Source organism: Mytilus edulis, unplaced genomic scaffold, assembly GCF_963676685.1.
Source record: "Mytilus edulis unplaced genomic scaffold, xbMytEdul2.2 SCAFFOLD_100, whole genome shotgun sequence".
NCBI lineage: Eukaryota > Metazoa > Mollusca > Bivalvia > Mytilida > Mytilidae > Mytilus > Mytilus edulis.
The window spans coordinates 122103-138401 of record NW_027267125.1 but is presented as its reverse complement, the minus strand read 5'-3'; the positions used below and the strand labels follow the sequence as shown (position 1 = coordinate 138401).

Genomic DNA, 16299 nt, shown 5'->3' with positions numbered 1-16299 from the left:
AAAAATAAAATTCAATGAAGGTTTTGACTGAAGCACTAGACGATAGATATTTGAATATAAGGTTTTGCCAAAGTCAGAATACAAGCATATAGAAACTTTGTACTTCATCAATAATTTGAATCTGTGGTTCCCCTTGCCCATGAAAATAAGCTGAAATTGTTATCACAAGAGTAATAATGAATCCAAGGTATTTAAAAAGACAATACTTTTCTATTGTTAAAAATATGATGTTGACATCAAGACACCCCTTTATTTGTGTCATTGAGTTGTTGTCTCATTGATGTATGTCTCACAACTTCTTTTTAAAAAATCCATATTGAATTAGTTTAGCAATTACATTCTATACACTGTTTTACACCTGTCATTGTGATCTACATAACTTGGGTCACATTTTGCATTTAGTTTCATTCAATAGAGTACTTCATTTTAATTTCAGGTGGAGAAGACAGATTTGTTTATATATGGAACATCAGAGTAAATGAACTGGAGAAAGTGATAGCAGCTCATAGTATTGCTGATCTGAACTTTGACAAGGAATACCTATATACTGCTTCTTATGATAATTCTGCTGCTGTGTGGAGCTTTGCTACTGAGAGCATGTACTGTTTGTATGCAGGTCACATTAACGGTGTGATGAGTATCGATGTAAAATAGGAAGATAATCTTGTTTTGACTGGATCAGCTGATTACACAGTTAAAGTGTGGGATTTCCATAGTGGTCACATGCTCAATTCTTTTTCAAATATCCATTTTGGATGGGTAAAAAAAGTAAAGTTTTTAGAAAAATTAAAAGGCGATAGGCATTTAGTAATATCATCAGATGCAAAAGGGAATATATTCATATGGACTTTCCAGTTTGAACATAACTGGTCGAATGAAGTTGATATCTTAAAACACCTTCAGAGCTTTGTTTCACCGATAATCTTTAATGACAAAACTTTCTGTGTTGTATTGAAATCTGCTGAGTCAACAAAATGTACTGATGAAAGTATAAATTATTTTTCTATAGAAAATTTAGATACAAGACCAACATTTAAGTTGTTAAAGAGCAAACGTATCAGAAATATTAAGGATAAAACTGTTGATTGATGCTGGTCGTCGATTTGCTGTTTTCATGGTGAATGAATTGGATGCTATCAATTTACAGACATATTTTTATATTTATGACATAGATAGGGAGGATATATTACAGAGAATTCAAGTTCCTAAAGATAGGTAAGTTTTCATCTAATTTAAAGATTCAGATTAACAATACATGGAAAAATTGTATTTTTTAAACAAAATAAAAAAAGCTATTTGTAAGGACACACAGAATTGCTTCAGTTGCCATGAGAACTTTTTATATATCTAGTTTAATACTTGTATTAGACACTGCAGCTTTTTATTTAACCTTTGAGTTTTTTATTTAACCTTTGAGCCTTTTATTTAATCTTTTTTTTGTGGAAAGTGCTCTTTTTGGTTATCATACCTCTTTCTTTTTATATGATATATCATTTGCTATTTACATATTGTTATTTATAACATACATAGAAAACGAAATTCTATTTGTGAATATTTGACCAGTTGTGATAATAAATTATATGCATAAAAGTAAGGGTGAAAGTTTTCAAAGAAAAATTTCAATCCTGGGCATGACAGAACAATAAAAAAAGTCATTCAGTCACCTGACAAAAAATGTAAGAAATAAGTACATGTCGGATGCCCTTTTCAGCTTTAAAATCTAAGGATTCAGTCTTGACCCGCCTATAAGTCGGTTTAAATTGAGACTTTTTTTTTGCAGTAGAAAGTAACTGATCATCAGCAAAACCAAAAAATTAAATTGAGATTCATGTATTGAATGAATGTTTGTTTCTTTAACTAAGTACATAAAATTGATGTTCATCCTGATAATTTATTCTGTTGATTATAATAAAGATGTATTCATTTCTTGTTTCTTGTTTTAATTCACTGTTTTGCCTCATGTTGTTTACGTAATGCATCAATGATTTTGTAGTGTATGACCAAACACCTATTGTTTTAGAAAAACAAATATAAACCAACATGAACCTGAACAAAATAAAAGTCAAACGAAAAAAATAAATTAATCCAGTTAATCATTTATAACAGACCAGTTATAGTAATAAATATATTGAGACATAGGATAGACACCATCAATTAATGGATTATAGAAATCAAGGGACACTAACTAATTAACCTATATTTAAACAAACTCGTCCTTGGGATTCGTTTGTTTAAATATGTTAACTCGTAAGAAACCATGGTATATATAGTACTTAATTTAATTTTGTAATCTTTTTCAGATGTGAGGGGGTTGCTCCAGTTCCTATCCTTGGAGATCGTGATTGGCTAGATGGATTTACTGACAATAACCAACCAAATCTATTATTTATATCTGTAGAAAGACAATTTGTGACATTACATTATCTTAGCCATAATAATAAAGTGTGATTTTATATTTTATAAATACTCAATATTTTATATCCTGACCATAGCATTCAAATGTTTATGGAAAACTCTTGGTTATCCCGTAAACAGCTGTATGAGTGTAGTTTAAGCTAATGCAAACACAGGACTTGTACGAGAATCATGCGAAGTTGATGTCACAATTAGTTGTTTGGGCCAATTAGACCTATCATGTTGATGATATGTCCATAACATCTTTAGTTTGGCTTCATTGGAATAAACAGTTGCTGTGTTACATAAAAGTTTATCGTTTATTATTTTGTACATAATTTAGGCTGTTAGTTGGAGACTAAAATAAAAATGATAGAATTTGTTCATACTTTGCCAAAACGTTGTATCTATTGATACATGTTGAAAAATATAATAAAAAAGCTACAGGACTGGACAAAATGACACATTTTGTATGGATTATACAGGAAAAAAACAAAAACCATTTTGTGATTAGAAACTAAACAAAATGATAGAATTGTTAAATACTTCAGGAAAAGATAGCTTTCAGACACTGCTTTGAGAATATCAAAAGAAAAGATAGGGTCACCGTATGTTTTTTTCGGCTAATATACAAAATAGGAAAAATTCCATACAGAATCCTTCAGAAAATGCACTTTTTTAGAGTTACCTCCTCTTAAATGCCAAAAAAAAAAAAACAACCAAAAATAATTAACATTTGCAAAAATATCAATATTTAGAAGTTATATTCTTATAAATTGGTACTTTTAAATGAAAATGTACATTAAACATCTGCATTCCTGCATCAAATTTTGCTAACTTGATGGAAAATCTGGACCTTTGATTCTCTGTTTTTTACAATCCAAGATGGAGGAAGACACCCATACCACCTTAACTGTTTTATTTACATTAGTCATTTGGGGGTCTTTATTTACATTAGTCATTTCGGGGTCTTTTATAGCTGACTATGTGGTATGGGCTTTGTTCATTGTTGAAGGCTATACTGTGACCCATAGTTTTGAATTTCTGTGTCATTTGGTCTCTTGTTGAGAGATTTCTCATTTGGCAATCATACACATAAAATTGAGAATGGAAATGGAGAATGTGCCAAAGAGACAACAACCCGACCATAGAAAAAAAACCACAGCAGAAGGTCACCAACAGGTCTTCAATGTAGCGAGAAATTCCCACACCCGGAGGCGTCCTTCAGCTGGCCCCTAAACAAATATATACTAGTTCAGTGATAATGAACACCATACTAATTTCCAAATTGTACACAAGAAACTAAAATTAAAATAATACAAGACTAACAAAGGCCAGAGGCTCCTGACTTGGGACAGGCGCAAAAATGCGGCGGGGTTAAACATGTTTGTGAGATCTCAACCCTCCCCCTATACCTCTAGCCATGTAGAAAAGTAAACGCTTAACAATACGCACATTAAAATTCAGTTCAAGAGAAGTCGGAGTCTGATGTCAGAAGATGTAACCAAAGAAAATAAACAAAATGACAATAATACATAAATAACAACAGACTACTAGCAGTTAACTGACATGCCAGCTCCAGACTTCAATTAAATTGACTGAAAGATTATGATTTCATCATATGAACATCAGACACAATCCTTCCCGTTAGGGGTTTAGTATCATTATAACCATCATAACATACCCCGTGTCATGCCAACAACTGGTTTTTGAATAAATGTGTTTAGTTCCGATGCAAAGACCCTATAAGTGAATCAATATTAACGCCAAAATATGCAATCTTTAATGACCTGACAACAGTGTTGTAACTATATCCCTTCTTAATAAGTCTATTCAAAGGTTTTGTTAGTTTTTGAGGTGAATACTGACACCTTTGTGCTTTATAAAGAATATTTCCATAAAACAATTGGATGTGAAATACCTGAACGTATAAGTAGTCTGCATGTTGAGCTATATTTACGAATGATGTCCTTATACCGATGATAAAATTTAGTAAATGTTTTGACTAGTTTGTGATATCGAAAACCCTGGTGTAATAATTTTTCAGTAATACATAAATTTCTCTTCTTAAAATCTAAAAACATTGTTACATACACGAGCGAATTGTACAAGTTGAGATATATAAACACCGTAAGATGGTGACAAGGGAACGTCACCATCTAAAAATGGATAATTAACGATAGGAAATGAAAAATCATCTCTTTTATCATAAATTTTAGTATTCAGCTTTCCGTTAGTGATATAGATATCAAGATCATAGTTCAATTGGTTAATGTTAATTTTTTTATGTGTTTTTGTCTGTTTTTCAAGTACTATAATCAATAGATCAACTATATTTGGTGTATGGAATGGTTGCAAGTTGTACATGTCTGTCTGGCAGTTATCATCTGACCCTGACCTCATTTTCATGGCTCATCGATCAATGATAAGTTTTTGTGTTCTGGTCTGTTTTTCCAAGTACTGTAATCAATTGGTCAACATAAAATATATAAAATGATTATAGACGTCGTTCTAGCCAGTATCTAGATCCTCATTTTCATGGTTCATTGGTGATGATAAGCATATGCGATCATGTGGTAAAACCTTCATTTTAGACTTTAAACATAAATTCATTAAGTAAAACCAGCAAATCACTCTTGAGAGTTCAGCTTGTGCACTATTATACAATTTGGAAATTAGTATGGCGTTCATTATCACTGGACTAGTATATATTTGTTTAGGGGCCAGCTGAAGGACGCCTCCGGGTGCGGGAATTTCTCGCTACATTGAAGACCTGTTGGTGACCCTCTGCTGTTGTTTTTTATTTGGTCAGGTTGTTGTCTCTTTGACACATTCCCCATTTCCATTCTCAATTTTAATCTCTTCCTAAAATGTTTGCAGTTTGTCTGCACAAGTGCAGGGGACATCAATTCAAACATTTCAATCAGACTAGAAAATTGGTATTTTACTGCTTCCTTACCAAGCATACAGAAATTTTGATTGATTGGACAGTCTCAAGGTTTTTCTTGGACAGATTTTTGGCCTTCAGTACTTCCTATTTCTTGTGTGTTAACTTGCATTGCAGGTCTTCCTGTTGCAGTGCTGGGTGTTATATCATGAGCCATGAGGTAGCACTTTGAAAATTTGACTTGAAGTTTGCTTCCAATAGGCCTTTTTTGCATTATTATTGTCTGTCTGAAACTGTATTATGACTTGACTAGGGCAACTTTGCTCTTATAAGAACTTCAGGCATTTTAGGAATCTGGAGAATGAAGCAAAATTTCTACAGGGGTCTGCAGAGCTTACACCCTAAGGTCGCAGCAGATAGTTTTGTAAGCAAATTTAGTTGAATCTAAGACATCAAAAGCTTTTTGCACCCATGTAAATAATGAAGTTTTATTTTTTTCACAAAAACATATTTATGACCACATATTGTCATGAGCCAAGGTGTCTGATTGGACCAAGTAGCTAATCAACTGTATCACTAGCCTGTATAAAACACTGAGGTTGTGACTTCACACCTCGCACAAGACAGGTGCATTTGACCCTTATCTTAATCGACTATGATTGACAATTTTCCATCTGAGTGTCAAAGGATCTTTCTGGCTTCCTCCACCTCCAAAAATAGCAAATTGTAAGTGCTGCAAGTGGCATTAAACACCAAATAATCAATCATGATATAAATTATTTTCAAAGCTTGATTATGAATGTATAAATGAGATTTTGGACCGTTATAATTTCCAAGGTAGCAAACTGTAAATAACATCAATCAACAAATACATGTACGTGATATGTCATGCATATTAGGGATGTTTACAAGTGCATACATACCATAAGTATTTTTCTTATACTTTTGTTTATTGTTCCATTTTTTACTTGTATCTTTTGTTATCACCCCATTCAAGACAAAAATTACAATTTATAACAGTAAATTCAGAAATTATTGCGTGCATTTATTACTGCAATTTTGTCATCAACTTAAATGTGAAATGTAATTTTTAATATTTTGATAAAAATCCTGTAAATGTCATATAAAATATTTCAAATGCGAGTTTAAATTATTGCATTTATTTCTCTGTCGCATTTTGTCGCAATAATTTCTGAAATTACAGTTAATAGAACAAGAGACTTTCTGTAATTCCTTTTTTCTACTTTTTTTTAGGTAAGTTAACTTCTGTAGATTAGTTTACTTTCGTTGGTACCAATTTTCATGGTTTGAGGAAAACTTGCATATTCCTTGATATTTAATTTGGTGGTTTTGGCAATGTCTACACACATTCCTTTAGAAATTTTGCAATTTAGTGAACATTTATATTCATGGTTCTCCTGTAACTTCGAAATCCATGAAAATTGGTATCCAAGGAATATTCATGAATTCACAGTATATGAAATGTCATTAGGCCATTTTCAAAGGAAGGAATTCAAAACAAATAAATCAGTAAATTTTATTTTTCTGACAAAAATATCACAGTGTAATAAATATATTGAATGTTGTGAACTTTGTGCCATAAATGATAACATGACAATTGTAACATCAATTGCTACAAAATGGTTTAGCAAATTAAAAATATCACAAAAGTAGAGAATCCTCACATTCTTAAACACAATAAAACATATTGCAAGTCAGTATTTTTGTTCTATTTGTGAAACCTTTACAGAAGCATTGATGGCATCAACAGCAAAATATTTTAGATAAAGCTCATTTAGTTTTTATAATAATAATTAAAACATTTTTGAATAAATCATATATGTATAGCTGTGACTGATTTTATCATCTGCCTGAATAAAGCAGTTATTTTACAAAGACTTGCATGCATTTATTACAACTTATTCAAAATAACATTTACCAAAATTGCTCCTAAAAGATATAGACAGTTTGATTAAAGAATTGTCTTTCATAATTGGAATAGAATTCTATACTATTACTAATAGCTAGAAGGTTCTAACAGAAAATTCACATTTTTTGTCTTGAATTCAATATTATTTTAAGGATTGACAATTGTTGGATGTTTCAATGAGCCTGTGTAAGTTTTACAAATATTTGAGTATATTTTTAAATGAATAATTTGAAATTGAAAGTTAAGAAATTAAAAGAAAATATTGCTCCCTCACCCCTTTTTTATAACATCTCATCTGAAGGAAAAATACATAAATTTGGTGTATAACTTATCATAATGAAAAGTCAGGTTGAATTTGCACATATGAAATACGATATTAACAAGTGATAATAGTAAACTTAAACAATTTATATATATGAAAAAATGTTAAAGTCAAGACTAGATTCATCAATTTACTATGTTCATAAATAAATTAAAAAATATGTTCCATCATGTCTAGATCTAGTTTCATGTTTACATAGTAATAATTAAAGTTACTTCCCCTTTCCAAGCTGTTGGATGTATTGGTAATGTGCACATTAAATGTGTTTAAGGATGTACACCTCTGAGGAGCCAAAAATTTCTAGAATTAAAACTTTTGTTCTTAACCTGATTTTTGGGTTTATGACTGTAAAAAAAATAATTGGTGAAGAAAAAATCATATGGTGGTGCACTTCTTTTTTTGCTACAGCACTTTGAAAGTACAAAATTTTGCTGATTTACCCATTTTTCACCATTTTTTGCCCATTTTTGGGCTATTAACATGAAAAAAAATCACACTTCCTTTTTTAATACTTTCAATGAAGATGAAGTGGACCAATCTGAATAAATTTAACTTTAAAAAACTATAGGTAGGTTTTAATATAAGAAATTTTTCACATTTTGATGCTTTTTCGAAGCAAATTTACCATGCTGTCAATTTTGTAAATATGTGATTTTTTTCTGTTTTATTGCGAACCCTATCTTAGTTTTCCATAGATTCACCTGCAAGTTACCTGTCGATTTAAACTTTTGGCAGTTCTATTGTCCCATCTAACAAATACAACAGGTATTATTCTCTGTATAGTTCATTCACCAGGACCTTTAAATTTCTTCTAGGAGAAATATATCACTCATTGATTAATTTACCTGACCAAAAAATTATCTTCTTTTTTATTGAAATACTTCTAATAACTCACATAAACTGTATGCAATATTGTATTTATTCAATATTATCATTAATATATTTTCAATCTGTTCAATATAAGATCTGGTTTAATACTAAAAAGTTTATTTCAGACACATTTTTTAGTATTTTCCAATGAATTTACATGTTTTTGTTGTTGTTCATTTATAGACTTATGTTTATGAAGACTTTAATTTTAAAATAATAATATTCAAATTTTTATTTATCAAACACACAAAAATATTGAATATTTGATCAGAAATCAACTTTTAATTTTTGAATCAGTATTACAAATGTAATATTGAACACATTAAAAACGAGTTACTCCAGGTATCGAATAAATACAACACCACATGCAGTTTTGTGAGTCCTTACTTAGTATTGGTATAAGTATTTTTTCTTCATTGACAGTTCAATTTTTTGTTCAGGTAAATTAATCAATGAGTGATATATTTCTCTTGGAAGAAATTTAAAGGTCCCAGTGAATAAACTACACAGAGAACAATACCTGTTGTATTTGTTAGATGGGACAATAGAACTGCCAAAAGTTTAAATGAACAGGTAACTTGCAGGTGAATCTATGGAAAACTATGATAGGGTTCGCAATAAGAACAAAATGCATATGATCTCAAGTTTTTTTTTGGTTATAAATGATAGAAAAAAATACATATCTAAGTAGTTTGAAAAGACAAAAGTGATATGGGATGTATATGTTCCTGGAAATTATTTTTTTTGTACCACTCGCCTATTTTCTCAATTTTTTGGCTAAATAGACTGCCTTGATTGGTAATTAAATTTGAATCATCAATTACTCAAAAACTACTGATTGTAAATACCCATTTTTTTCACAGAGTTTAGTTTGATTATGATATTTATTAATTACATTACTTTTTTCCACTTATTTTTCATAGTTTTGAAATAATTCCAGAACAAGATTTTAATGAGACTGAAACGTTAGAAGAATACATACTTAATAAAAAAAAGTTTGGCATACAAAATATTTTGTCAGCCATCAATTTTATGCCAGAAAACCATGAATACTTTACAAATGGACAGAGCTAAAAGCCAGAAGACAAGCATGTAAACTTGCTGATGTCAGTCTATAATTGTTATATATGTTGTTTGCTGACTCAAAAATGAATTCCATTTATTCATAAAAATAATTACATGTATAAGTTTTTTTCTTGATCTAAAAATAGGTTCTGTCAAAGTTTCACATTCAAATAAGGTTTCACAAAGTTATTGGTTATTTTTAACTCCTGACTGTATTTAAATATAAGTTAAACAAAAAACTAAGTCCATTTAATATCTGTTAATTACAGAAAATAAACAAGTATTTTCAATAATATTGTTTCGCTTCTGCAGCAAAATATAGCAAGCTCACAAAATCAAAAAGTACTAAACATAGTTGTGTCCAGGTGGTCTGGAAAGCATCAGTATTAACAAACAAGAAAGAATTAATATAAAAATAAAAAATATTTTTACTGCAATATTTAGTTACTTTTCCCGATACATGTATATGCACCAAAACAGTTCAAGTTACAATAAATCATATTAATTTTGTGAAAAAAATGGTTGAATAAATGCAGTAATTGTACAGAAGAGAACCCAATGTATTTTAATCATTGTTTTCTTTTTGTGTTTAGAAATATCAGAAATATGTCTTTAATTTTATCCCACATGTTTTTAATATATAAGTTTTATGGTGATACAGCAATAACCTGCAGAATGAAATAATATATATCCTTATCATGAGCTTTAAATATCATTGTACAATGTTCATCTTGCAACCATGGAAGCTATAAGGCAAATTTTGCAGTTTTTTAACAAGCTATCACGATTTGACTATCTGATGACAACATATAAATTGTACAAAAACACAAATATTTTTTTTTAAAAGTTGTCTCTTCATCATCAATATTGATACAAACTTCTTCCAGACAATTCAGTTCGAGAGAATATTTTCATTTCTCACACTACATTTTGTATTTCATATTTGTAAGATTTTTTATTCACAAGAAGCAATCATATCTTTTTTTAACCGAAGAGCTTAGAATTTTTGAAATAGCAAGAAACTAATATTGTTTTTTAGCCAGAACAAGAACATATTTTACAACTGATCAGCACTCTAATATCGTAATAAGTTAAGTATGGCAAACATTTTCAGTTGTCAATTCCACTGGCTCCCTTCAGATCTGGAACTGGACTAGAATCAAGTAGAGGAATGTTCCTATGATGTATTAGTACATAAAACGGTCATCCCAACCTGGACGTTCAGCTGTGGATACTGGGGTAGCCTTCTTGTTGTTTCTTGATTTGTGCTGAAAATATAATATGAATTTTCAATTGTTTTTTTATAAACTATGTAAATTAAAACTATAATATTCCAGTTATACAGTGAATCTTTGTACATGTACTAGCAAAAAGCTGAAGTCTGCATCATAAAACTGAAAAAATTATATCTTTTTTTCATATGTTGATTGACTCATCGATAAATATAATTAGCTATATTGTGGCTGTCAATTCTTATCTTAGCGGAGGAAGCAAGAGTGCACGGAAGAATCACAATCTGTGGCAGAGTAACTGACAATCCCAGTGGTGGATCCAGAAATTTTCACAAGAGGGTGCCCACTGAATGCCTGTGAGGGGTCCTGCTACTGTACGGCTTCAGTGATTCTCTATATAAACAACCAAAATTTTCCCACAAAAGGGGGGCCCCAGGCCACCCCCTAAATCCACCGCTGAATCCTATAGTCATTTAAGAATAGAGATTGGAGCTAATTATAATCCAAGAGCAAGATTCAAATCTCCTAAAGCCATTAAAGGCTGGTGATTCAGTTGATGAACAACCATGTCATCAAAAAAGCTTTACATGTTTCTCCCTTTGAACATAATACATAAAGAGATATTTTTTCTTTGATTTTTTCAAAAAAAAATAATAATTCATTATAAAAATGTCAGTGTTATGACAATTCTTTTCCCTTAAGGTTGCGGGGTAGAACCATACTTTTTGTAAATTAAAATGTTATCATAATACTAAATTTATAAATTATCTGTGATCATCTCAACGAGATTGATTTTCTCGCTTGAGCCAGGACGGCAAAAGCGAGAAAGGCAATCGAGTTGAGATGAACAATGAAAATCTTTTTATAGCTATTTTACCTATGACGTTGTCAATTTCATGTCAATTTTGTTAGCAATGCCACATGCATGCTTAGTTTCTAGCGATAATTTTCCATCTCAAGCGAGTAGCATGATATGAAAATTATCACAAAAAAAGATCAGAGGAAAAATGCACAAAATAGCGATAATAGATATTCTAAGTGCAACAGTGGACTCAAAAAAAGATAAAACTGTATTTCATCCCATTCAAACATTTAAAGCATACTTCATTGTGTCAGATGATATACAGTTAGTAAACATACCATTACTACTTAAGATTATTTGTTTCTCACACTTAAGCTTTAATTTATAATTTTTTTTTACACCTATGGCATTTTCCTTGGCTATTGACTAATGATTTGGCCCAAACAACCACATTATATTTTACAACTTAAACGATACAATCCAAATTTCAACATTAGTTAAATAAAAGTGTCCAAGCTATTTTAAGTTATCCCAGCTAGGATGTGAGCAGTTTCCCTTAACCATTCCACTAGTACTTCTGACCATGCATTTTTGGGGTTTTCTTACAGATAAAAAATACTTTTTTAAATTAACGAGAGAAAAAAAAAATTAACTGCAGGAAAAAGCTTTTTAAAATTCCCAAAATTCTATAAATCAAGAAAAAATTGTATATTCAATATAATTATCTCAATTTTTTATCTTGTATTACCATCAACTTTTCCCTTTTCAGATAAGAAACCTCAGGAATAAGCCATATCTTAAAACATTGCCCATTTATTCTTCAATCTTCTCCATGTTTTGTTATAGAAACAAAAATAATAAAGCATGAAGCGCATTCAGAATTCAATAGTCCTATTTTGGTTTCATACATTTAAAAAAAATAATGGTTCTACAGCTGTATTGTTCAATCATTTTGCCTAGTCTTTTTGGGGAAGACATATTCTTTCATTTGAAATTTTAGGTTTTCCACTGATCTATATATATATTAAGTGAAATACCTTGTAAAAGGGGGATGAAGTGTTCTGACAACTTAACTTAAGAAGGTTTCTGGTCTGCATCACTGTGACTGACAATTTTTTATGTTCACCTTTTATCAGGCTGACACCCCTAAAAAATCCAACTGAAGCAATAAAACCTCTCAAAATATCCAACTGAAGCAAACCTCTCTTCATGATGGTCATGTACATGTATACATAGTTTTAACGAATTAAAGAAGCTGCACATGCATGTGGACATTTAATCAATAAGACAACCTGACAATGGTTCAAGTTGAAATTTTTGTTTATATTTCGATTTTTGGCAATATTAAACAGAACAAAATATTTTTTTTTAAACTTATTAAATAGCTACAAATGTATATATATGCACTGACAGTCTTAAATGAATACAAATCGTTTCAACTTGTCAACTATTTTTTAGTTTAATACATATGTTTGTACATGTACAATGCATGTATCACACTTTAAATACTTGTACTCTAAATAAATGTGATTTAACTGCTAAATTTTGACAAGTACATCTTAATATTCCCAACACATATTTGTATTTACAATACATGTAAACAAAATTGTGTTTTTAAACTAGGCATTTATCCAAATTTATTCTCCTGGATCAATAGTAATAATCTTCCATAGAAAGTAGAACTACCGTACATGTACAGGGGAAATCAAGTGTAGATGAAAAATCATTTAAATATAATCCAAGTATTAATATCCACATGTATCCTACTATAAATGGTTATTCCAAATAATTAAATAAGAAAGAATAAATTTAAATACATGATATCATAAAATCACTTTAATTTCTGTTTTATTGATACTTTACCTGTTTGTATTGTATAAAACTGTTTAGGAATTATTTATTTACTTTAAAGTGGTGAGAAAAAATGTTCAAAGTGACATTTAAGAATGAAGCTTGACTGTTTAACTTTGATATTCTGCACTTTATACATGAAATTAAAAAAGGGTACATGATAATTGTCAGGTTTAATTAGATTTAAATGTCTACATAATTATATATTGTGTTTTTAAATTTACAAAGCTTGTCAAGCATTTAACCTTATTACCTATGGTTCAAGAATAAGAACAGATTTAGAAATGAGTTAAAATGTCTGCTATAATATTAATCTTGCATTAGGAAAAATAACTTGAACTGACCGGCAACTATTTCTGTGTAGTATTACACAGATCGAAAATATCATAATGAGGTCCTACAAATGTATAATAGACAAATTGCTACTTGAGGTTATGCTTAAAACTCCCATAAATCTTACAAATAAGTAGAACATTTACCAGAAATGTCAGAGAGAAACATAATAAACTTATTAAGTTATTAAAATTATTCTTACCCTGTCCATGATAATGAATCTCATGAACCAGTACCCTATATATGTGCAAAAATCATGCTACTTATGCATTCACATTTTAAAAGTTCCTTCAATTTATATGTGCAGCAAATCCACAAACAGTGAAAGCAGTGAATAGTTACATTTTTTTTTTACAGTGCCAATAATGTGTACAAACATTCATGTTAAAATTATGGAATTTTAAATTCCTTTCCATGCAAGACTTTTAATAACATGTTTTAACAGTTTAAGCCGTGTGAACACCAAAATCAGTCTGTTTGATTCTATGCCACCTTAGTGACATTAATGCATACAAATATATATATGACAAAAAGCTAAAGCATTCCAAGCCTACCTGACATAGATGTTATAACAAATAATCCTGTAATTAAATCCACATCTAAGTAGTAAAAGAATTCATTCAAATAAGTTTTCCTAACTAGCTATAAATTAATGTCTTCTACATGAAAGAAACACAATCTTATTTCACATTTTGAAATGAGATTAAGAGAACAGATATATATTCATTAATTTGCCTATAAATTTTAAATTTTCATGTTTTCTAGCAATTTATATTGTACACCATTCTAATATGATGTGTTTCATTCGCTTTATAAATAAACTCATGCTCTGAATTTCAATAATTTTTTTTTGCACATGTGTTTATACAATGTATTGACTACTGCAGAATAATGAATTTTATCAAACTGGCATGCATTTAATATATTTCCTTAACTTTTAAAAAACCTTTCCAAACTCTTAAATGATGCACATGTTGTTACTAATTCATTTATTATGACTGTAATGTGTTGCAAAAATCACAGTGCCAGCTGTTTGCTTATTTACAAACAAAAAAGGGAGGTTCATGGAAGAGCCTACACAATCGCTTTACACTTATATTATACACATTGGACATAGAAATTACCTTAATTGTCCTAATCAGAATCGAAAAAATTGATGCAAGCTATTCTTTATTGTAGTTTAAACATGGATAGGCATTATATTCGTGTTATTTTGGCCCTCACTGATCGCTCGGGCAAAAATAATCATGAATATAATGCCTACCCATGTTAAAACTAAAATAAAGTATAGCTTGCATCAATTATTTCTTAATTTTATAATCAGCAAATAGATACTGCATGTTTTTATGTGTCAGACAGAGAATTAAATAATAAGTACTAATGCAAATTATAAGGCAATACATGTACATGTACAGATGTACATTTTCGAATGGTATCAATTTTTTTCTGGATTTCAAGTTGCAAGCAAATCATGCAATTAGTGCTTAGAAAAAATTACAAATCCCGCAATTATTTATGTATTAGCTCAATAAAAACTTAATTTTATTTACAGAAAATCATTATTATCCTTTAATACATAAAGTGATCCTCGTAATTAATAATCGCTAAGAATTGCTTTAATAAACAATCAGTATATACAAATGTACAAATGTAGACATTTGATAGAATAGAGGTTTGAAATGGGGGTGTGTGTCAAAGATACATTTTTTGTAATAGTAGACATCTTTCACATTTTTTGAATACATTTGTAAACATGTCCCTATTCATGATTTTATAACACATCTTTTCATAATCGTGATAAATAATCATAAACAAATGGAGTGCAAAGTTGGATTAAAAAACTTAAATGATAATAACCATTGCTGCAGATGGATTTCTGGAACCCATTCTTTTATCTTGTGATGACAATGCAAGTCTTTTCTGACTTTGAGAGGCTGAAGGTGGTGCAGGTGCTCTATGAAGCTTTGCGCTGTATACAGCTGATGGAATTCTCATATTTGAACTAGGTGTAGATCCATTACTTATAGGTGGTAGTGGTTCTGCTTTAGCAAACTGAGATCTTTTAGCTGAACCAGCCCGAGAATTTGAACTTGAACCTTTTTTACCAGGTCCTGGCACCACTACAGTATTTGAACCTTTTAGTTTAGCAATATCTGCTTGGTTCATTTTGCCACCGGCTTGTTCTTGTCTCCTTAATATTTCTTTTAATTTCATATTAACATTATAAGCTTCCTGTAACAGTACATCTGTATCTTCATCTGATAAGTTTACATTTTCTAACATTTTCATAACATCATCTGGATTTGTTAAATCAAAATTAAATAATTCATTTGGAGGGATAATAGTTCGATCTGTTTCTTCTGTTCTCATCGTGTCTTCACTTTCTTCTGTTACTCCCGTTGATCCACGAGAGGCAAGATCGATTCCCGACTCTGGAGAAATATCTCTGTTACTCGGATTTTCTAAATTGTCTGTCCGACTTTCCTGTTTCTCCGTTTCACCATCACTTGAATCCGGCGAATCATTTATTAATTCCAGAGGCGGAACTGGAGGTGGATTTGTTGTATTTTTGGAAGACATTTTCTATCGATTGTTTACAAGCACAGAAAAATG

At 30.2% G+C, this 16299-nt stretch overlaps 2 protein-coding genes across 5 annotated transcripts in view; one reads left to right on the top strand and one right to left on the bottom strand.

Moving 5' to 3' along the window:
* Positions 1-436: 436 nt before the first annotated feature.
* On the top strand, positions 437-2464 carry LOC139504913 (F-box/WD repeat-containing protein 2-like; the record flags this gene model as incomplete). Its single annotated transcript, XM_071294792.1, is given in 3 exon segments — positions 437-645; positions 1173-1215; positions 2301-2464. Coding segments are annotated over 3 exon segments (302 nt in total), but the record flags the coding sequence as incomplete, so codon positions are not given.
* A 6557-nt stretch (positions 2465-9021) lies between these two features.
* Positions 9022-16299, bottom strand: part of LOC139504916 (nucleoside diphosphate-linked moiety X motif 17-like) — a 39883-nt gene continuing 32605 nt past the window's right edge. The window contains exons 1-3 of one of the 4 annotated variants that reach the window (XM_071294801.1): positions 15544-16266; positions 14241-14267; positions 9022-10736 (exon numbers count right to left, since the gene is read on the bottom strand). In XM_071294801.1, coding sequence (XP_071150902.1) covers positions 14253-14267; positions 15544-16266 — 738 coding nt within the window. In that variant the 3' untranslated portion in view covers positions 9022-10736; positions 14241-14252. Of the gene's footprint in view, positions 10737-14240; positions 14268-15543; positions 16267-16299 lie in introns of those variants that run through there. The other 3 variants (XM_071294798.1, XM_071294800.1, XM_071294797.1) reach the window with 3 other exon arrangements.